This window comes from Macaca thibetana, chromosome 16 (assembly GCF_024542745.1).
Source record: "Macaca thibetana thibetana isolate TM-01 chromosome 16, ASM2454274v1, whole genome shotgun sequence".
NCBI classification, from domain to species: Eukaryota; Metazoa; Chordata; class Mammalia; order Primates; family Cercopithecidae; genus Macaca; species Macaca thibetana.
In genome coordinates, this window is record NC_065593.1 from 14483779 (window position 1) to 14505455 (window position 21677).

Here is a 21677-nt window from a genome sequence, read left to right on the forward strand (position 1 = left end):
GCTTAAAAAGCGAGAGTGCTTTCTTTCCTCCAAACAACTGCACTACTTATCTCAGTTAAGAACCTTTGCTGGAGGAGATGGCTGAAATGATGGAAATAGAATTCAGAATATAAATAGGAATGAAGATCATTGAGATTCAGAAGAAGATTGAAACTCAGTCTAAGGAAGCCATGAATCATCATAAAATGATAGAGTGGACAGACTAAATAGCCAGTATAGAAAAGAACATAAATAACCTGATAGAGCTGAAAAGCACACTACAAGAATTTCATAATGCAATCACAATGCAAGACCAAGTTCAGGAAAGAATCTCAGAGCTTGAAGACTGGCTTTCTGAAATAAGGCAGGCAAGAATAAAGAAAAAAGAGTGTAAAGGAATAAACAAAATCTTCAGGAAATATGGGGTTATGTAAAGAGACCAAATATATGAGTTATTGGTATCCCTGAAAGAGATGGAGAGAATGGAAGCAACTTGGAAAATACATTTCAGGGTATCATCCATGAGAACTTCCCCAACCTAGCTAAAGAGGCCAACTTTTAAATTCAGAAAACGCAGAGAACCCCCACAAAATACTTCACAAGAATATCATCACCCAAGACACATAATCATCAGATTCTCCAAGGTTAAAATGAAAGAAAAGATGTTAAAGGTAGCTACAGAAAAAGGACAGGTCGGATATGAAATTCTGGGTTTAAAATTCTTTTCTTTAAGAATGTTGAATATTGGCTCCCACTCTCTTCTGGCTTGTAGAGTTTCTGCCGAGAGATCTGCTGTCAGTCTGATGGGCTTCCCTTTGTGGGTGATCCGACCTTTCTCTCTGGCTGCCCTTAAGATTTTTTCCTTAATTTCAACTTTGGTGAATCTGGCAATTGTGTGTCTTGGAGTTGCTCTTCTTGAGGAGTATCTTTGTGGCATTCTCTGTATTTCCTGAATTTGAATGTTGGCCTGCCCTACTAGGTTGGGGAAGTTCTCCCGGATGATATCCTGAAGAGTGTTTTCCAACTTGGTTCCATTTTCCCCCTCACTTTCAGGCACCCCAATCAGACGTAGATTTGGTCTTTTTACATAATCCCATACTTCTTGCAGGCTTTGTTCATTCTTTTTTTGTTTCTCTGTACAAAATGTCTTTTCTCTCTGACCGCATTTTATTTTATTTTATTTTATTTTATTTTTTTTTTTGAGACGGAGTCTCGCTGTGTCTCCCAGGCTGGAGTGCAGTGGCGTGATCTCGGCTCACTGCAAGCTCCGCCTCCCGGGTTCACGCCATTCTCCCACCTCAGCCTCCCAAGTAGCTGGGACTACAGGCGCCCGCCACCATGCCCTGCTAGTTTTTTGTATTTTTAGTAGAGACGGGGTTTCACCATGTTAGCCAGGATGGTCTCGATCTCCTGACCTCGTGATCCACCCGCCTTGGCCTCCCAAAGTGCTGGGATTACAGGCTTGAGCCACCGCGCCCGGCCTTGACCGCATTTTAAAATGTCTCCTTATCATATGTGTTCAGAAAATTTGATTATGATATGCCCTCTTGTGCTTTTTTTAAAAATATTTTTTTCTGTTTAGGATCCACTGACCTTCTTGGATCTGTGGGTTTTTTGTTTTCATCAATTAAAATAAATTTTCAGGCCTTTACTTGCAAAAAAAAAAAAAAAAAGGACAGGTCATCTACAAAGGGAAGCCCATTGGACTAACAGCTGGCCTCTCAGCAGAAACCCTGCAATCCAGAAGAGACTGGGGACCTATATTCGACATAGTTAAAGAAAAGAAATTCCAATCAAGAATTTCTTATCTGGCCAATCCAAGCTACATAAGCAAAGTAGAAATAAGATCATTTTCAAATAAGCAAATGCTGAGGGAATTCATTACCGCCAGAACTGACTTACAAGAGTTCCTGACGGAAGCACTAAACATGAATCATTACTAACAACTGCAAAAACACATGTAAGTACACAGACCAGTGACACTATAAAGCAATCACACAAATAAGCCTGCATAATAACCAGCTAACAACATAAGGACAGAATCACATCCACACATATCAATACTAACCTTGAATATAAACGGGTTAAATGCCCCAATTAAAAGGCACAGGGTGGCGAGCTGGATAAAGGAGCAAGAACCAATGGTATGCTGTCTTCAAGGGACCCAGCCCACATGAAATGACACCCACAGGCTCAAAATAAACAGAGGAAGAAAAAATCTACCAAGCAAATGGAAAACAGAAAAAAGCAGGGGTTGCAATCCTAATTTCAGACAAAACAGACTTTAAAGCAACAAAGATTAAAAAAGACAAAGAAGGGCATTACATAATGGTAAAGGATTTAATTCAACAAGAATGCCTACCTTAAATATATATGCACCAGATACAGGAGCAATCAGTTAGGCAAAGAGTTGTTAGATATGACACCAAAGCATGACTCATAAAAAGAAAAAACATTGAAGCATTGGACTTCACAAAATTAAAGCTTCTGCTTTTTGAAACACACTGTTAATGAAAAGACAAGCTACAGACTGGAAGAAAATATTTGCAATCATATCTGATAAATTAATTGTATCCAGAATATATAAAGAATTTTCAAAGCTCAATAAGAACACAAATGATGTAATTAAAACTAGGCAAAATTAGGCCAGGTGTAGTGGCTTATGTCTGTAATCCCAGCATTTTGGGAGGCAGATGAGGTGGAAGGATCACTTGCACCCAGGAGTTTGAGTCCAGCCTGGGCAATGTAGCGAGACCCTGAATCTCCAAAAAAAAATTTGTTTTAATTAGCCAGATATGGTGGTGCACACCTCTAATCTCACCTACTCAGGAGGCTGAGGTGAGAGGATCACCTGAGACTAGGAGTTGGAGTCTGCAATTAGATAGAAAATCACTCCACTGGACTCTAGCCCTGGTGACAGAGCAAGACCCTGACTAAAAAAGCAAAACAAAACAAACAAAAAAACTGGGGAAAATATTTGAACAAACATTTCATGAAAGGAGATATCTGGATGACTAATAAGCATATGAAAAGCTATTCATCATCAGACATTAAGCAAATGCAAATTAAAACCATAATGCAATATCATTGTATACCATTTTTTTTTTTTTTTTGAGATGGGAGTCTCGCTCTGTTGCCCAGACTGGAGTGCAGTGGTGTGATCTTTGCTCACTGCAACCTCTGCCTCCCAGGTTCGAGTGATTCTCCTGCCTCAGCCTCCTGAGTAGCTGGGGTTATAGGCAATGCCAATTTCAGACAGAACAGACTTTAAACCAACAAAGATTAAAAAAGACAAAGAAGGGCATTACATAATGTCAAAGGATTTAATTCAACAAGAATGCCTACCTTAGATATATATGCACCAGATACAGGAGCAACCAGTGAGTAGCTGGGGTTATAGGCGTTATAGGTGTGTGCTATAATGCCTGGCTAATTTTTGTATTTTTAGTAGAGACGGGGTTTCACCGTTTGGACAGGCTGGTCTCAAACCCCTGACCTTGTGATCCACTCACCTCGGCCTCCCAAAGTGCTGGGATTACAGGCATGAGCCACTGCGCCCGGCCTGTATAACTATTAAAAGGCTAAAAATTAAAAATACTAACCATAAAACCAACTGTTGGTGAGGATGTGGAGTAACTGGAACTCTAGTAGGAACGTAAACAGATACAGACACTTTGGGAAACAGTTTGGCAGTTTCTACGAAAGTTAAGCATACATATACTGTGTGAACCAGTCATCCCCAAGTGAAATATTTCCCTTATAGATATTTACCCAAGAGAAAGAAAATCATATGCCAATACAAAGACTTGTTCACAAATGTCCATAGCAGCTGTATTATACTTTATATATGTCAATATTTGACTATTACAAGAGTCAAAAACTGTAAAGAACTCAAATGTCCATCAGCAAGTGGCAGATTTTTCTTAAGTTGCAGTATATACATGTAGTGGAACACTACTCAACAGAAAAGAATAGCAAACTGTGGACACAGGCCACAACAAAGATAAATCTCAAAATCATTTTGCTGAGTGAAAACCAAATAAAAACCCTGCATATTTTATAATTCAATTTATATAAAATTTGAGGAAATGCAAACTCATTTATAGTGACAAAAAGTAGATAGTGGTTGCCCAGGGACATGGGTGTAGAATGTAGGGAGGAAGGAACTATAGGAAGGGGCTCTAAAAGGGCACAGGGACACTTTCAGAGTTGATGGATACTGCGGTAGGTAGAAAATGTCCATGTCCTAATCCCCAACATTTATGAATGTTTCCAGCATTTATGAATATGTTTTCTTACATGTTGAAGGGACTTTGCACGTATGATTAACAACCTTGCCATGGGGAGATGAGGCTATGTTATCCGAGTGAATCCAATAATATAAGGATCATTTTAAGGAAAAGAAGGAAGCAGGAGAGTCAGAAAAGGAGATATGAAGACAGAAGCAGAAGTCAGGGAGATGTGGCCATGGGCCAAGAAATGCAGGTGGACTCTAGAAGGGAGAAAAGGCAAGGAACAAATTCTCCCCCAGAGACTTCAGCAGCAATAAAGGTCTGCTGACACCTTGATTTTAGCCCCATGAGATCCATTTCAAACTTCTCATCTGGGACAGTGAGCCACGATTGCACCACTGCACTCCAGCCTGGATGACAAAGCAAGACCCTGTTTCAAAAAATAAAGGAAAAAAAAATTCAGAGTAAATTAAAACTTTTTCCGACAAACAATAACTAAGAAACTTCATTACCAACAAAGTTGTACTACAACTACTGCTAAAATAAGTTCCTCAGGGAAAAACATTATGACACCAGACAATAACTTAGATCTCCACAAAGAAATAAAAATCTTTAGAAACGGTTGAAATGAAAGTAAATGTAAAAGACCTTTTAAGAAATACATTATTATGTTTATTATTTCATAAATGATTGGTCTGTGCTTACCCTAGAAAGTTATAGACCTGACCATATAGTCAACAGGTGTTTTATAGTAGTTAAGGCTGTATCAATTATGTGTCGGCAAGTTAAATTCCTAACTAGTTAGTGGTTCTTCTTTCTCTCTACCTGCCTCCATTCAGAAGACACATGTGAGAACACAAAAATCACCTACATAAAAAGAAATCTCCGCCGGGCGCGGTGGCTCATGCCTGTAATCCTAGCACTTTGGGAGGCCAAGATGGGCGGATCACGAGGTCAGGAGATCGAGGCCATCTGGTCAACAAGGAGAGACCCTGTCTCTACTAAAAATACAAAAATTAGCTGGGTGTGGTAGCATGTGCCTGTAATCCCAGCTACTTGGGAGGCTGAGGCACAAGAATCGCCTGAACCCAGGAGGTGGAGGTTGCAGTGAGCCCAGATCGCACCACTGTACTGCAGCCTGGGCAACAGAGTGAAACTGTGTCTCAAAAAACCAACCAAACAAAAAACAACAAAAAGCTCACCAGAAATATATTCCTAGGGAGCAAATAAAACATGTATCCAAACAGTTCCATATGAGTTAAAAATACTTATGATAAACCAAGACAAGGGCAGACATGTGTCCTAGAGCTGGGATACACTCATCTGCTCCCTTAGACACCAGAACTCCAGGTCTCCCAGCCTGGATTCCAGGACTTACACCAGCAGCTTCGCAGGTTCTCAGGACCGTGGCCTCAGACCAAGAATTACACAATCAGCTTCCCTGGTCCTGAGGCCTTCAGACTTGGATTGAGCCATACTACCAGCATCCTAGGGTCTCTAGTTCACCAATGGCCTGTTGTGGGACTTCTCAGCCTCCATAATCACATAAGCCAATTCCCATAATAAACCCCCTCGTATATGTATATGTATGTGTATGTGTATGTGTATATCTCTCTATCCTATTGGGTCTCTCTGGAGAACTCTAATACACAACTATTGCCTGTTTAATGATGACAATTCAAGTAGTGGAAGTATACATACATTTAAGAATAAATTTTAAAAAGATATCAACAAAAATTTGGTGATGAGAGGGAGGAAATATCTACAAGCCAATTTCATCATTGCTCATACTAAGAAATAGGTATTTTAAATGAGATTAAGGTCTTTGTACCAAATAAATTATAAAGATTATTGCTAGATCAAAATCATAAACCTGCTTGAACAGTCTAACTGCAATAAGAAACCACAGAGTAAAATATTATAATTTATAAATCTAAAAAAATCACATGAAAAACTAAAAAATATATCAATAGATGTAAATGATGTAAATGAACATAGCATGTATTACAAGAAAAATACTTTTATATTAGATTACAAAGAAAAACCCAACTCTCTACACAAAAGGTACATTTAAAATAAACTGATTCTGGAAGTTGAAAATAAAAGGATGGGCAAATGTGTAACAGACAAATGAAAACAAAAGCATTCATAATCTTAAAATTAGGTATTATAGGCCGGGCACCATGGCTCATACCTGTAATCCCAGCAATTTGGGAGGCCAAAGCAGGCAGATCACGAGGTCAAGAGATCGAGACCATCCTGGCCAACATGGTGAAAACCTGTCTCTACTAAAAACAAAAATTAGCTGGGCGTGGTCATGTGTGCCTATAGACCTAGCTACTCGGGAGGCTGAGGCAGGAGAATTACTTGAACCTGGGAGGCGGAGGTTGCAGTGAGCCGAGATCACGCCACTGCACTCCAGTCTGGTGACAGAGCAAGACTCCATCTCAAAAAAAAAAAAAAAAAAAAAAAAAAAATTATAGAATTCAGAGCAGAAAGCAAGGATACTTTTTTTTTTCTTCTTTTTTTTTTTTAGATGGAATCTCACTCTGTTGCCCAGACTGGAGTGCAGTGGCGCGATCTCGGCTCACTGCAACCTCTGCCTCTCGGGTTCAAAGTGATTATCCTGCTCAGCCTCCCGAGTAGCTGGGACTACAGGCACGGGCCACCATGCCCAGCTAATTTTTGTATTATTATTTTTAGTAGAGACGGGGTTTCACCATGTTGGCCAGGATGGTCTCGATCTCTTGATCTTGTGATCTGCCCGCCTCGGGCTCCAAAGTGCTGGGAGCACAGGCGTAAGCCTCCATGCCAAGCCTTTTGAAGACTAGAGGGAATAATTCACAATAAAAATATAACAATAATATCAATGCATCAAATAACAATAGCAATTTTTATGGTAGAGAAAATATAAGAGATTTACAAACACTGACTTTGATTATGCCAACTGTTTCCTGCCAGGGATTCTGATTGCTATGTGTGTGTCCCGTAAAAACAACATACAGGCCATCTTTTATGTTCTCTTATTTTGCTACCTTGATGTTCTCAAGCATGGTGGCCACATGTTAAATATGCAGAGCCACATGATGGAGTCTGAGTCCCTAACTTAGTGAAGGAGAACTACACGCCAATCAGGAACCATTGTTTTAAATTTGTCAGGAGTGAGAAGAAAGAGAATGTCTATTATCTTTGAACCATTATTCATTTGGGCTGATTTGTTACCACAGCTGTTACCTTAACAATGTACCTTCTAATCAATTGAGAAACCCAGTCATTGTCCTATGGGCCCTTCCCAAAAGCCTAGAGATGGAGTTTCTGGCTTATTTGTTTAAATTTGAATGGTAGCTTGTGAGTGAAAATCAGGACGACTGGGAACCAGGGACTCCCTGGAATGGGTACTGGCATGGCAGAGAGCCATTGAGGAAAGTGGACAACCAGGAGACTATGGTGTCATAGAAAGTAAGAGATAAAAGTATTTAAGCAAAGTGAAAGTGGCTGTGTCAAATGCTACCAAGAAGCCACATAGACTGCTGTTGACTGTGATGACTATGATCTATATCTGACCAGCAGACTTCCTACCCATTCTGGTAAAGTATCCAAATAATAAGGTGGGAGGGGGAAAACGGGCATCCCAGTGACCCAGAGTTAGTCAAGGACAGCCTCTTTGGTCACGTATAAGAGAGACACAGATGAAGATCTGGAGATGTGATGAGAGGCCTTGGGGATTTCTGTAAGATTTATATAATATAGGACCCTTTTGTTAGGTTTGGAGATTTCTCTGGCTATTCAAATCTCTTAAAACTTCATGCAGTATGGAATTGGGCAATTCTCCAGAGCAGTAACCAAAGCTAGAGATGCAACCAATGAATTGAGCCATGCGGCCATCGGACTTAACCAAAATGGGGGCAACTCCTCCAGATACTTTAAAAGTTGATGTGATATTAAACTGACAAAATAGAATCATCAAATATAATCCTTTCCACATATTTGCTGAGATTTGGATGTCCCCATGAGAAAAGTATGTTCAAGTCTTTTTTTTTTTTTTGAGGCGGAGTCTTCACTCTGTCGCCCAGGCTGGAGTGCAGTGGCACCATCTCGGCTCACTGCAAGCTCCGCCTCCCAGGTTCGCGCCATTCTCCTGCCTCAGCCTCCCGAGTAGCTGGGACTACAGGCGCCCGCCACCGCGCCCGGCTAATTTTTTGTATTTTAGTAGAGACGGGGTTTCACCGTGTTAGCCAGGATGGTCTCGATCTCCTGACCTCGTGATCCGCCCGCCTCGGCCTCCCAAAGTGCAGGGATTACAGGCGTGAGCCACCGCGCCCGGCCATGTTCAAGTCTTTAGTCCATTTTTCCTTTTCTTTTTTGAGATGGAGTCTTGCTGTGTCACCAGGCTGGAGTGCAGTGGCGCGATCTCAGCTCACTGCAACCTCTACCTCCCGGGTTCAAGTGATTCTCCTGCCTCAGCCTCCCGAGCAGCTGGGACTACAGGCGTGTGCCACCACCCCCGGCTGATTTTTGTATTATTATTTTTAGTAGAGACGGGGTTTCACCATGTTGGCCAGGATGGTCTCGATCTACTGACCTCATGATCTGCCTGCCTCGGCCTCCCAAAGTGCTGGGATTATAGGCGTGAGCCACCGTGCCCAGCCTTTTGTCCATTTTTAAATTGAGCTGCCTATTTCTTCTTATTGATTTGTAGAAAGTCTTTAGTCTGGCCGGTATTTTCTTTCAGTACTTCCAAGATTATTCATTGTCTCTGGCAGCTAATGTTTCATTTGAGAAAATGCTATCTGTATTATTGATGCCCATGTGAAAGTAATGAGATTTTTCTCTACATTTAAGATTTCTCTTTAATCTGTGGCGATGATGTCTTTGAAGGACTCTCGGCCATCCCTGTATCTCTCTCTCTTTCTCACCCACTTTGAGTTAGGACCTCAAAGAGCTGCACCCTAGTGGTACAGGTGGGGTGGAAATTCAGGCCTTAAAGGGATTAAAACCCAGCATCAAATAATCTTAGTTCCTGATTGGATTAAGGTGATCTGTGACTGCTAGACCCTCAATCTAGCTCTCTGCACATCAAATATTTTCTAAAGGAAGGTAAGTCTAGTTAAAAAGTTAGACCAACAGACTTAAGCTAGGTTTTACAGAACTGATAGGTGCGAAGCACTTTTAATCCACCATTGCCTAAATGCCATGGCATTTTATCTTTTCGTTATAATAGTTAACTCTTCTTTTAAAATGATACGTGATTTATTGTGTAATGTTGCTTTTGGCTAATCAAAAAAAATAAAAAATAATCTCTGCCTCTGCCCTGGAGAGAAGAGAACATACTAACACCATTCATTAGCTTAGCAGAAATTTAGAGACAACCCCGTGATTTTGAATAAAGATCCCTCTATGGGCCAGAAACGAACACAAAGGACCTGCTGTTAAGCTGCTGTGAAATGGGATGAGAGAAAAATGAAGAGATGAACTTGAAACTGGGGTTCTCAGCCTAATAGAATCGGTGCAACTCCAGAACTCAGGATACTTTCAATATCATTTTTTACATACAGCTGCTATATTGATCTCCTGACCTCATGATCTGCCTGCCTCGGCCTCCCAAAGTGCTGGGATTATAGGCGTGAGCCACCGTGCCCGGCCTTTTGTCCATTTTTTAATTGAGCTGCCTATTTCTTCTCACTGATTTGTAGAAAGTCTTTAGTCTGGCCGGTATTTTCTTTCAACACTTCCAAGATTATTCATTGTCTCTGACAGCTAATGTTTATTCATTGTCTCTGGCAGACTCCAGAGGGCACCTTCCACATGGAATATAACATACATGGCACCACGTGGAGTTTTTTAATAGCGTGACCCTTCATGAGTGCAGGCAGACTAGGGAGCGAAGGATCGATCAAAGCCAGGACACTGAGCTTTAAGGCAATTTGCGCCTGTTGTAGAAATGAGAGGTGATTTCATAAGAAATCTAGAGGTGAGCAGTCCAGGTAGGATTACCACAAACAAAAATTCAGAGATCACAGTAAGCCTCTCATAGGCACAGGTGCCTGAACAGATGACCTCAGTAAAAGAGTCGTTATATCAGACCCTCTTGAGAGATGAGGTGGGAGAATCTGAAAGCTGGACTGAGGATATGACTGTGCTGTGCAGAAGACATGAGGACACTTGCTGAGGAAACATGGGAGGATGGGGAGCAGACTGGGGAGGAAAATGGGAGGTGACACACCTAGAAAATGGGAGAGCTGCTGGGCGTGGTGGCTCACACTCGTAATCCCAGCACTGTGGGAGGCTTTGAGACAGGTGGATCGCCTGAGGTCAGGAGTTTGAGAACAGCCTGACCAATATGATGAAACCTCATCCCTACTAAAAACACAAAAATTAGCTGTGGGTGGTGGCATATGTCTGTAATCCTGGCTACTCGGGAGGCTAAGGCAGGAGAATCGCTTGAACCTGGGAGGCAGAGGTTGCGGTAAGCTGAGATCACGCCACTGCACTCCAGCCTGGACAACAGGAGTGAAACTCCATCTCAAAAAAAAAAAAAAAAAAAAAAAAAAAAATAACTCAGTCATAGGGAGTGATGACAGGGGGTGTGGGAAGACCTAATTTCTTGTCCCCTCTAGCCTTGAACTTCTCTTTTTTCTTGGCTTCTGTGACCTGCGTCATCCAGCTCCTCCTCTTACTTTTCAAACTAGGATCATTCTCACTTCCTGGCTTCATGTTTTTTTTTTTTTTTTTTTTTTTTTGAGACAAGTTTCGCTCCATCACCCAGGCTGGAGTGCAGTGGTGCGATCTCAGCTCGCTGCAACCTCTGACTCCTAGGTTCAAGCAATTCTCCTCTCAGCCTCCTGAGTAGCTGGGACTAGAGGCTCATGCCACCCTGCCCAGCTAATTTTTGGTAGAGATGGGTTTCACCTTGTTGGTCAGGCTGGTCTTGAACTCCTGACCTCAGGTGATCCACCTACCTTGGCTTCCCAAAGTGCTGGGATTACAGGCATGAGCCACTGTGCCTGGCCTCATGTTCTCTTTTATATCCCTAACTCTTGAGTATATCCCAAGGTGTCCTTGGCCCCTGACTCTTCTTTTTCCCTTGTTCATAATATCATCCAAACTGTAGAACTCACCTCCTTTCTTTTTTCAGTTCAGCCTCTCCAATTACCTGTTTAATTTCTTCCCAGAAGGACCCCGCTATTACATCAAACTTAAAACAACCTTCCTTCTGAATCTTTGTATTTCTCGCCAATCATGCCGAAACTGAAAATCTCAGTGTGACCTCTGCCTCTTCCTCATCCCCTCCCTCTCTTCTGAGTCTCCTTGCTACCATTCCATGCAACCACAAAAACTTCTAGCAACCAAGTCAAAGATTCTGTGAGTCTATGGTCTGTGGCTATCTTAAAATTCTTTTGTCATCTACTGAAAAGAGCCATATGATGGATGGAAGCAATACATAGAACAGGACGGGACATTAGAAGGTTGAGGGCATCAGTAGGTGAATTTGGAGGGCTCACACATGTCTATTTCTACCATATTAACCGTATTGTCTATGTTCCTTTTTAAAATATATGGCATATAAGTAATTTGAATGTGTAAGATTCTTTAAAAGACTCAAAGAATCTTTCTCCTTTTTTCCCCCCATTACATCAGATCCATCCAAAGCTTTCATTGGCCTCTAGATTTTATAATCAGTCTTTTAACTGTTATTGCTATGACCACAATCCTGGGCTTTGCTTCCTTCTAGCGAATGGAATCTGATTCTGCTGCATTTTGGTGCCAGGTCACTTCTGCCCTTACCTCGCCAACCTTCATTTTCCTGTTATAAGATGGTGATAGTGATACCAACCTCACAGAGAAGTTGTGAGGATAAATTTTTTTTTTTTTTTTTTGAGACCGAGTTTCCCTCTTTATTGTCTAGGCTGGAGTGCAGTGGCGCGATCTCGGCTCACTGTAACCTCCGCCTCCCGGGTTCAAGTGATTCTCCTGCCTCAGCCTCCCAAGTAACTGGGATTTGGGATTACAGGCACCCGCCACCACGCCCGGCTAATTTTGTATTTTTAGTAGAGAAGGGGTTTCGCCATGTCGGTCAGGCTGGTCTCGAACTCCCGACCTCAGATGATCTGCCTGCCTGGGTCTCCCAAATTGCTGGGATTACAGGCATGAGCCACTGCGTCTGGTGCGATAAATTGATATATTTAAAATTTCTAACATAGAGCCTGGCCTACTAGTTCCTTCTTTATCCGTTTATCTCCAATATCTAGGACTCTGGGATCGATGGTATGTTTTAAGGATGGAAGGATAGAGCTTGATGAGAAAAGGGTTTATCAAGAGTCCTGGGGCAGGACTGAGAGGAAGACTGGGATGCAGCGGGGAGGGACCGTGCCAGGAGGGCTGTGCCGGGAGTCACACCGGAGGCGTTGCTGCAGGTAGCCTAAGGGACGGCTTGTTGGGGATTCACAGAGGTCTCAAACCAAAAACCCTTGTCAAGAGCCAGGTTTCCGAGCCCCAGTGGGCTCGGTCATCCAGAACATTTGTCATTTAACTTGAGAGTGTGATGTGTGTCCGTGTGAAGAGACCACCAAACACGCTTTGTGTGAGCAATAAAGCTTTTTAATCACCTGGGTGCAGGCGGGCTGAGTCCAAAAAGAGAGTAAAGGGAGATAAGGGTGGGGCCGTTTTATAGAATTTGGGTAGGTAAAGGAAAATTACAGTCAAAGCGGGGGTTGTTCTCTGGCGGGCAGGAGTGGGGGTCACACGGTGCTCAGTCAGGGAGTTTTTGAGCCAGGATGAGCCAGAAAAAGGAATTTCACAAGGTAAAGTCATCAGTTAAGGCAGGGCATTTTCACTTCTTTTGTGATTCTTTAGTTACTTCTTTAGTTACTTCAGGCCATCTGGGCAAATATGTATGTGCAAGTCACAGGGGATGCGATGGCTTGGCTTGGGCTCAGAGGCCTGACAGAGAGGTTCCAACATACCCTTGGAAAAAAGCAGATTGCTGGAAAAATTTTCTTTCTTCCTTTGGAATCTGAGTAAAGGGGCAGGAAACAGAGCAAGGTCTCCCCTCCCACCTTCCACCACCATAATCAGTTTTGTTATTTAATCGTATATTTTTACTTGTATCTAAGCCAGGTCCTTTGGCAATGAGGAGGTGTGCCAGGGATCGGGGTGAGGAAGTACAGGACTGGATGGACATTTAAGGTAGGGCAGCTTTGGGGGATGCCGCTTCCAAATGCAGTGGGGACCATCACCGTGTATTCCCCATAGTTGTGTGGTGGGCAGCTCTGGGTACCCTGACCACAAAGCTTTGGGGACAATTTGTTCACCAGAGGATGTGAGGAGGACAGAATACTAAAAGGCACTCAGGGATGGTGGAGCTTTGGAGCGGAGGCGGGCAAGGCCTCTCAGATGGTCACGCTGTTCTCTACCATGCTGGGTCGAAGGTATTCATAGGGCAGGTCCAGGACTGCATTCCGGACCTCAATCTCCTTGTCCATGGCAGCCAGCTCCTCCCGGAATTGTCTCAGCATAGCTTGGGGCTCAGGGCCAGAGAAATATTTCTCCTCATGCTGCCCCAGGGCCACCTGAGAGGTGGAAAACAAGGTGGCTGAGTCCCTTGGGGCTCTCAACCCAGAATACTTCCCCTCCTTTGAGCTACCTCCTTCCCAGGACCCGGGCATTTGCTTCTCACCATGACAGGCTGACGTCTGCCAAGGAAGTCTGTGACGGTCTTTTGCATATGTGCCTGGTGGAGATTGGGCAGTGAGTCCACTATGTCCTTCTCTGTCACATCCTTGGAGATGGGTGGGGGCTTCCGCATGGTGCATGGGCCATTAGGGATCCAGGAGTACCAGTCCAGCTGCAGGGAGGGGAGCCCACAGAAACCTAGGCTGATGACTTGGGCATTTGATCCCCCACTTCTCCATCCCAGGAGCCCTTGGGGGATGATCACATAGGTTACCTGACCCAGGTGGTTAGAAGCATGCTGACCCGTGCATGTGAAGATGCACATGGTGACAAAGTGGCAGAGCTGAGCCCGGGACTCTAAGGAGATGGGGAACCTGGTGAAATGAGGAGAATCGGAGACCTTGAAACCAGAACACGAAACAGATCTCAGGCAGGGAGAGCTATGTGGAGATACAGAAAAGTTATTTTTCTGTGGTCCTGGCCTGCACACCCCAGGACTCCCACCCTTGTGTGTGCTCCAAGGTTAATGCGCTTGGGATGAACCCTGAGCTATGGCGAGAAGGGAGGGAAGAGTGAGGGAAAATGCCTAAGGGAAGATTTGTAACTGGTTCCAAAGGAAGCTCTCAGTGCATGAGGAGAGAGAACACTGTGTGGGAAGAGGGCTAGGGAGATCAGGAGTGCTCGTTAGCATTTCTGGATACACCCTGGAGAATTCTCAGGTTCCTCGGGCAGGCGGGGTGTCTCATGATGTGAGAAGAAGCAGATTGTTTGCAGAGGAGTGGGTGTTGACAGGGGTCAGTGGGGAGGGATCCCTGTCTCACCCCCGGTCTTGGGCCATCTGCAGTCCAGTCTCAGTCATCTCTCTGCACCAGGCCTGCAGCTCTAGATCATCCTTCACGGCTTGGTCGCTCTTGTAGAAAAGCCCAACCATCCCCTCCACGTACCTGCTCCCCAGGGAAGAAGATACTCAGTCTCAGGGGCCGATGCAGGACCTTCTGGACCTACAGTCCCCCGCCCCTCCATTCACTGCCTCTCTGTGCCACCTTCACCTACCGGCTGATGATTCCCCACAGCCTGATGGCATCTTGGCCATAAAGAGAAGATTTCACACCCAGGAGTCCACGGTCAGCCAGGTCATCAGGAGGACAGAGGGAACGATAGGTCAAACAAGCTGTGGCTCTCTGAAGAATGTCCACGTGGCCCCCACTACCAGTGCTCACCACCTGAGGATAACCCACAGCCATGCCAAGTTGCGGAGGGAGGAAGACGAGCATCAGGAGACTGTAGGCCTGTGGTCCTACTCTAGCCCTTTTAAGCAGGAAGCTATTCAGGCATGAGGCAGGTTTGGGAGAGGCCTTCCATGGAGGAAGGAGAGCTTGGGGGAGGAGTGGGAAAGGGAAACAACCCCTAGGATTCTTCCAATATTGAACCCACCTCCCCTTCACTCATCCATTTCCGTACCAGGTCAAAAATTCCCCCTTCAGAGACAAGACGACTACGGGCCAGGGTGTTGATCGCCATGGTGTAGCGGAAGTGGGGGATCAGAAGCTGATTATGGAAGAAAGAAATGGGACACGGTCAAATAAGAGAGGTCCCAGCATCCATGAGGGAAGAGGATGTTGAAGTGACAGAAAAGAAGGGAGAGGATGGGTCTTTATGAAACAGCCTTCTCATTAAATTGGATAGGGTCAGGGTAACATTTGGGAATATAGAGATGGGAGAGTGTCTTCTCAGAGCTTCCCATGGTGAAAGTTTTAGCTTGCTTATTTCCACAGTCTCATATCCTGGCAGGTACCCACAGATAAGCCCATCCCTTTTTGCCTTCACCCAGACCTTCACCCTCCTATAATGATATTCCTTCTCTCTGTCATACAAACATGTGCAATATTGGATACCCTAAAGAAAACCTGTGCTTGACCGCCATCACCTTGTTTCTTGCTTTCCCTTTCACAGCAAATCTTCACCCAGTGTTGTCTTTGCTTACTCACCTCACATTTGCTGCTCTCCCCCATGAATCAGGCTTCCTCCACTTTCCTGAGATAGCACATGTCCATTTATTAACCAACGACTTCCGTACTGAGAAATCCAAATGTCACTTCTCTAACTTTCTTGATCTCTCAGCAGCATTTCAGACAGATAATCACGCATTCCTCTTGAAACACTTTCTTCTCCTGGATGCCATGCATTGCACTTTTTGGTTTTCCTCCTACCTCAATGAGGTTCCTTCTCTTGTTTCTTTTCTCACTCTGCTCCCTCTTCTCAATTTGTAAATGTTGGATCACCCTAGAGTTATATCTGGATCAAATTCTCTAGTGTCTCTACAAACCCTAGAGAACTTCATCCAGTACAATGACTTTAAATGCTTTCGTTTTCTAATGACTCTAAAATCTGTATTTGCAACCTACACCTCTTCTAGGAACTCCAGACTCACATATCCAGTTGCCCTCCTGACATGTGCAAATGGGTCTTTATAGGCATTGGAAGCCTCACATAGTCAGAAAATAACTTGATTCTTCTCCCCACTAAGTAACATGGCTTCTACTCATCTCCTCCCACCTCTTCTTTTCACCCCAACTCATGCCCTACACTTTAATCTCACCCATTATCCATGTTCCTTTCTTTCCGTGCCTCTATTGATCTTTCTGGCTATAATGTTCCATCCCTCACTTGCCCACCTGGAAACCTCCTCAGCCCAAATTTCAACTCCTTTGCAAAACCTATTCTCACTTTTCCCCCCACGTCATAGTAAGTGTGTGCCTGGGTGTTTCCATAGTACTGCGTATGTGTGTTTATGTGTGTGTATGTGTCTCCACATATAAATTGATTGCTGCTAGACTGAAATGTACAAGGTGAGACTCCATGTAGGAGTCTGAAATATGAAGGACAGTCAAATACAGAATGACAGAGATGCTGAAGTACCTTGTAAATAGGATGGAGGCTAGGCAAGCTTCTCATTGTAGCCACAGCGATAACCTCAGCAATCAAGTGTCCCCTCAGCAGATGTGACTGTAACTGGTGCAGCTGGAAATCAGAGCTCCGGACCCAGGTCTTGGCCAGGAGCCAGGCCATGGGGGGATCCGAGGGCAGAAAGAGCAGAGGTGGGGGACATCCGTATCGAGGTGGCTGGAGCTAGAGCAGGAGAGAGAATGGGAGCTGAGGACTTGTGTATCTAAGTCCCTAAAGGAGATCAGTGTCTGGTAGAAAAACACCTGGGCCCTCTTACCTGGATGACCATGGGCAAGAGTCTTCCATCAGGCTGAAGCTTCAGCATGACCAAAGGGGCGGCCACATATTGCGGCTTAAAAATGATGACATTAGGCTTGACTCCATCCAGCAAGGAGAAATCCACTTCAAACAGAGATCCAGCCTGCAGGGCCAGAGGCAGGAATAGAAAATAGGGTTGGAGTCGTTTTCTGGAGCCCTTCTCTCATTTTCCAGGGTGGATCCTTCCTCTACCCATCCAAGTCTATTTTACTTTAAACACCAATCACTTTCCCTAGAACCAAAAACCTGAACACAAAAGTTTTCATGACTGATGTCTTCCTTCAGACTTGGAGCTCCCTGCAGTGAAGTTTCTGGTTTTCCACCACATAAGGCCATTGCACTCTTCACATAACCCTTCTTCTGCCAGCTTTAGCCAAGGTAGCAAAAATATTTCCTTTATCTACCCACCTCCCCCCAAAATAGATTCAGCTTTTAGCTCTCCAAGGCTTTGTTTAGTTTTTCTTGCTATTTCTCTCCAGAAGCTTGAGCTCTTCCCTAAGGCTGATATATGTTCAGTGAAGAAGGAAGAGAGGAAAGTAGAGATGGAAGAGAAAGAAAAGAAGATACAGGAGGAGATGTTGTAGATCAACGTTCTCAATCAGGGGCGATTCCTCCTCTCCCCAACCCCAGGACATTCAGCAATATCTAGAGACATTTGTGGTTGTCACAACTGGGGTATGAGGCCAAGGATGCTACTAAATACACTACGATCCACAGGAAAGCCCCCCCCCAACAGAGAATTATGTGGCGCAGAATGTTAGTGCCAAAGCTGAGAAGCCTTAAGTGCAGATGAAGGAGGAGAAGGAGGCAAAGAGAAGGGAGGTGGGGATAACGGCAGCACCTGGAGTTCTTTCTCCAGCTGGGTCTTCAAGTCTTCCATCCCTGGAGGCAGCACCAGGCGGGCGGGGAGCCTTGAAGAACGCCTCAGGAGCATGGGGTTTGCACCATTGAGAAACTGGTACCCAAAGAGGGCATCATTCTTCCAAGAATCATGAACCCGCTCTAGGAACATCAATTGGGGAGCAGCCTGTGAGCTCCTAATCCCGCTGACCTATTACTCTTCCATCCTCTATCCCCCTCCTTTTTCAAATTCCCTGGGCTGGAAATCTGTAGATTGGTTTTGGGAGGTTGTGGAAACTGACCAGCCAGGGCAGTCTTTCCACGTGGGAATATTTTTTTGAAATCTTCCAGCCTTTTCACACAATTTATGAAATCCAGTGTCCCCTTAATGGCCATGTCCTTCAACCTGTGGAAAGAATGGAGTACAAGATGATCAACGAAGGATCCCACCTTGCGCCCTGGGAAGCAAGTCCCCAGCCTCTAGCTGTCACTCACGCTTTTGCTAGGGAGACACTAAAGTCTAAATCCTTATCCTCGAGGAATCGCTCGTCCCTGGGAAGGTCCGGTTGTCTATTCCCTGCTATAGGCAGGATTAACCCATCTTTCCAGGAGCCCCACCTGAAGGAAGAACACGGAGGTAGGCGTAAGGGGGTGGGCAGCGGGTTTCTTGGGATCTGGTAGGGGGATCAAAGACTTTCTGGGGCTCACCGGTACACCTTCCTTCTTTCTTCGAGCTCCTGTTCCCGGTACTTCTTAAACAGGTTCTGGGGGTCATCACTCAGGGTCCGGGCTGGGGGAAGGGGACAAGAGCACACACCCTCCCTGGTCACCCCTCTGCGCTGTGCTCGCGCTTGTGTCTCTCCATCAGCCACCACCCTCTGCTCCATCCTCCTTCACTTCTTCCCGTCTCCCTCATCTTTCCCTCTTTTACAGTAGCCTCCCCCAACCCGCTTCTTCCTCCAGCCTGCCAGGGGCTGTGCCCCTTCTCCACTGAGCTCACCAGTGCCCTCGGGCAGGCAGATAATCCCGTGGCCCTGCACCCAGTGGTAGCAGGGGAAAAAAACCTCGCCTTGGGTTCCCGGGCCCTGCACTGAGATCCACTTGCAGAACCAGTCGACACTCAACAGCCGGTTGTGCTTGCGCAGCTTCACCATCAGGAGGCGCCCCAGGTGCAGGGGGACGTCGATCTCAAACTCCACCTGTGCAACAGGACACAGCTCAGTGGCAGGGTTGGGGTCTTCAGGGAGGGTGGTGGGGTCGGTGAACCTTCAGAGAATCCTGGCTCTGTTTCCCCACTGGAGCATACCCGGGGAGAGGTGGAGGTGAGGAGCAGCTGGTACTGTGGGGCGCCAGCTTCCCCCACGACCTGCCATGCACACCCCAGCGGGCATCTCGTGGTCTCTGCTCAAGCAGGAAATTGCCTCTCATTTCTCCTGTTCCTCTTGCTTTTCCTTTTCCTATCAGACTCCAAGTGCACCCGACCTCAGCCTCTACCTGGGTTCCGGGGTTTCTCCAGCACCCTCCGACTGGCCCCAGCCCCCAGTGACACCTCAGAGTCCCGGGGCCCCAGCTCTCACCTTTCCCCACACCGGTCGCAGCTGCGTCCCTAGGTCTGCCTCCCCGTGCTCACCCACCAGCCACAGCTGCACCAGGTTGGGAGAGCCTGCCAGGAACAAATTCCCAGTGGCTACACGGACCGTGTACTTGCCCATCTTGCCCGGGGATCCGGGGAGAAGTCAGCTCTACGAGGATCTGAGACCCAGCTCCCAGGGAACCACGCCCAGTCCAGACTGCCTGTTATATTTGGGTTTCAGGCTCCCCACCTCCCACCCACAGATTCCTCCCCCACTGGGAGGAACGTTGAGACTGGCCGCCAGGCTAGGGTCTCTGTATCCAGTTTCTCCCGGCGGCTCTGGAAAGTACAGCCCCACCCTTATTCACTCGACAAACACTCCCCGATGCCAGGTTCACACACTGCCATGAGCCGAACACACCAGCCTACAGACGATGACAGCTAAACACTAGGGCCCACCCAGTTTTGGTGAATATATAAATACGATTGCCACAGCTTTGGAGATAACAGAAGTGGAATGGCCTGAAGTGCAGGGGTATTTTTCAGTGGAAAGTTGACACTCCTGCTCACCCACGGCTCGCCTCTCTCCTGGACCTCCTGTGCTATTGCCAAAAAAAAAAAAAAAAAAGGGCTTGAACAGCCCTTCCATCTCCTCATGTTGACTCAAAATAGTTGGCTAAAGTGAAAAAGTATACAGATATGTACCTTAACATTTTGTTTTACACTGAAATCATAAATGTCGAGCCATTCATGAATTTTTAATAAAGGGCCAACGTGTCTTCATTGAATGGGGATCCATAATAAGAGCTCTTCTAGGTCTTTCTAGCATAAGCCACATCCAGATGAGTTGACATTTAAAGCAGCTAGAACCTAAAGGTTCTTGTGGGGAAAAATACTAAATGCAGACTCTATTTAGATCTTTACAGTTTTTGCAAAACCTTTTTTTAAAAGATTATTATGTAGTCATAAAATAACCAAAACACGTTGGCCCTTTATTGTCTTCCAGGCTGGAGGGCAGTGGCATGATCTCGGATCACTGCAACCTCCACCTCCCGGGTTCAAGTAATTCTCCTGCCTCAGCCTCCCCAGTAGCTGGGATGACAGGTGCCTGCCATCATGCCTGGCTAATTTTTTTTTGTTTTTTTTTGTATTTTTAGTAGAGACAGGGTTTCACCATGTTGGCCAGGCTGGTCTCAAACTCCTGCCCTCAAACGATCCGCCCACATTGGCCTCCCAAAGTGCTGGGATTACAGGCGTGAGCCACCGTGCCCATCCATAAACAGTTTTGGAAGTTTACACAACTATTCTTGATAAACAGAAAGCTCAACTGGTGGATATCAAAGTACCAGGCATGTCAGAAATTAGCCTACTGGCTGTATGAATTTGGCATGCTGTAGACATGTCAGTTTTATTTTTTGGAGGAGATGGACAGTGTCAGTCTCCTGATAAGTTGGTTATGGGTAGGTAATTTAAAAGCTTTGATCATAAAATCTAGTGTCTCTGACACTGCCCTGTCCACTGCAGCCACATCTCCCAATACTCAAGAATCCTGAGAACGCGACTGGTCATGACACTTACGTCATTCACCAATAAAACTCTCTATCCTTCCTCCTCAAAATTAGGAACTCTCCTATCCTCCCCAATGACCCCCACCCCTGACAAGCTTCACCTCCACTCTGTGCCCTACCATTATCCTCTAGAGCCTCAACTTCTCTTTGAAGAAGATCCTTCTAACATTTTGGCAACATATTCCCTCCACTTAACCTCTAAGTCCCATTTTAAGTTTCAGTCACCAACCAGTGCAATCACAGCTTAGACTTCATTTGTCACTGAAAACTCACCGACAGTATATTACCCATTTTGTGGTTTATCCACTCAGCCCATGAGCCGCTCTCCCCTTCCTGAAGGTCATGACTGGAAAGAGAAGAAAGAAAGAGCACTTGAGTTTCTGAGGATTTTCCAGGTCCTGTGGAAATCCAGTTCAATTATCTTCCTTGGGTTCTGTGAGATACCCAAGCGGCTTTCCAATAAATCCCCCTTTGTTGCTTAACTTAGCTTGAAGTAGGTTTCTAGAACAATTAACTACCATATATAAGACAAAAATATCCTGTCAGAAG

General features: G+C 45.2%; 2 protein-coding genes across 2 annotated transcripts in view; both read right to left on the reverse strand.

Annotated features, from left to right (window-relative positions):
• RNASEK (ribonuclease K) overlaps nucleotides 1–21677 on the reverse strand; it is a 303790-nt gene that overhangs the window by 110282 nt on the left and 171831 nt on the right. The window lies entirely within an intron of this gene.
• LOC126939687 (polyunsaturated fatty acid (12S)/(13S)-lipoxygenase, epidermal-type-like) lies at nucleotides 13286–19699 on the reverse strand. Its single transcript, XM_050765318.1, has 14 exons — nucleotides 19565–19699; nucleotides 18988–19186; nucleotides 18696–18777; nucleotides 18483–18605; nucleotides 18290–18393; nucleotides 17989–18149; nucleotides 17107–17250; nucleotides 16803–17012; nucleotides 15345–15431; nucleotides 14937–15106; nucleotides 14705–14827; nucleotides 14158–14257; nucleotides 13888–14055; nucleotides 13286–13780 (listed from the first exon to the last, which is right to left on the reverse strand). Exons 1-14 carry the CDS (start codon nucleotides 19697–19699, stop codon nucleotides 13601–13603), a joined length of 1986 nt encoding a protein of 661 aa, XP_050621275.1. The 3' UTR covers nucleotides 13286–13600.

Excerpts from the sequence above, each read along its gene's own strand:
- LOC126939687 (XM_050765318.1), bottom strand. The coding sequence starts at position 19,699 with ATGGGCAAGTACACGGTCCGTGTAGCCACTGGGAATTTGTTCCTGGCA. Across the intron at positions 19,187-19,564 it reads TGCGACCGGTGTGGGGAAAG|GTGGAGTTTGAGATCGACGT; the intron begins GTGAGAGCTGGG and ends CCTGTTGCACAG. Across the intron at positions 17,251-17,988 it reads AGCTGGAGAAAGAACTCCAG|GCTGGATCTCTGTTTGAAGT; the intron begins GTGCTGCCGTTA and ends CTGGCCCTGCAG.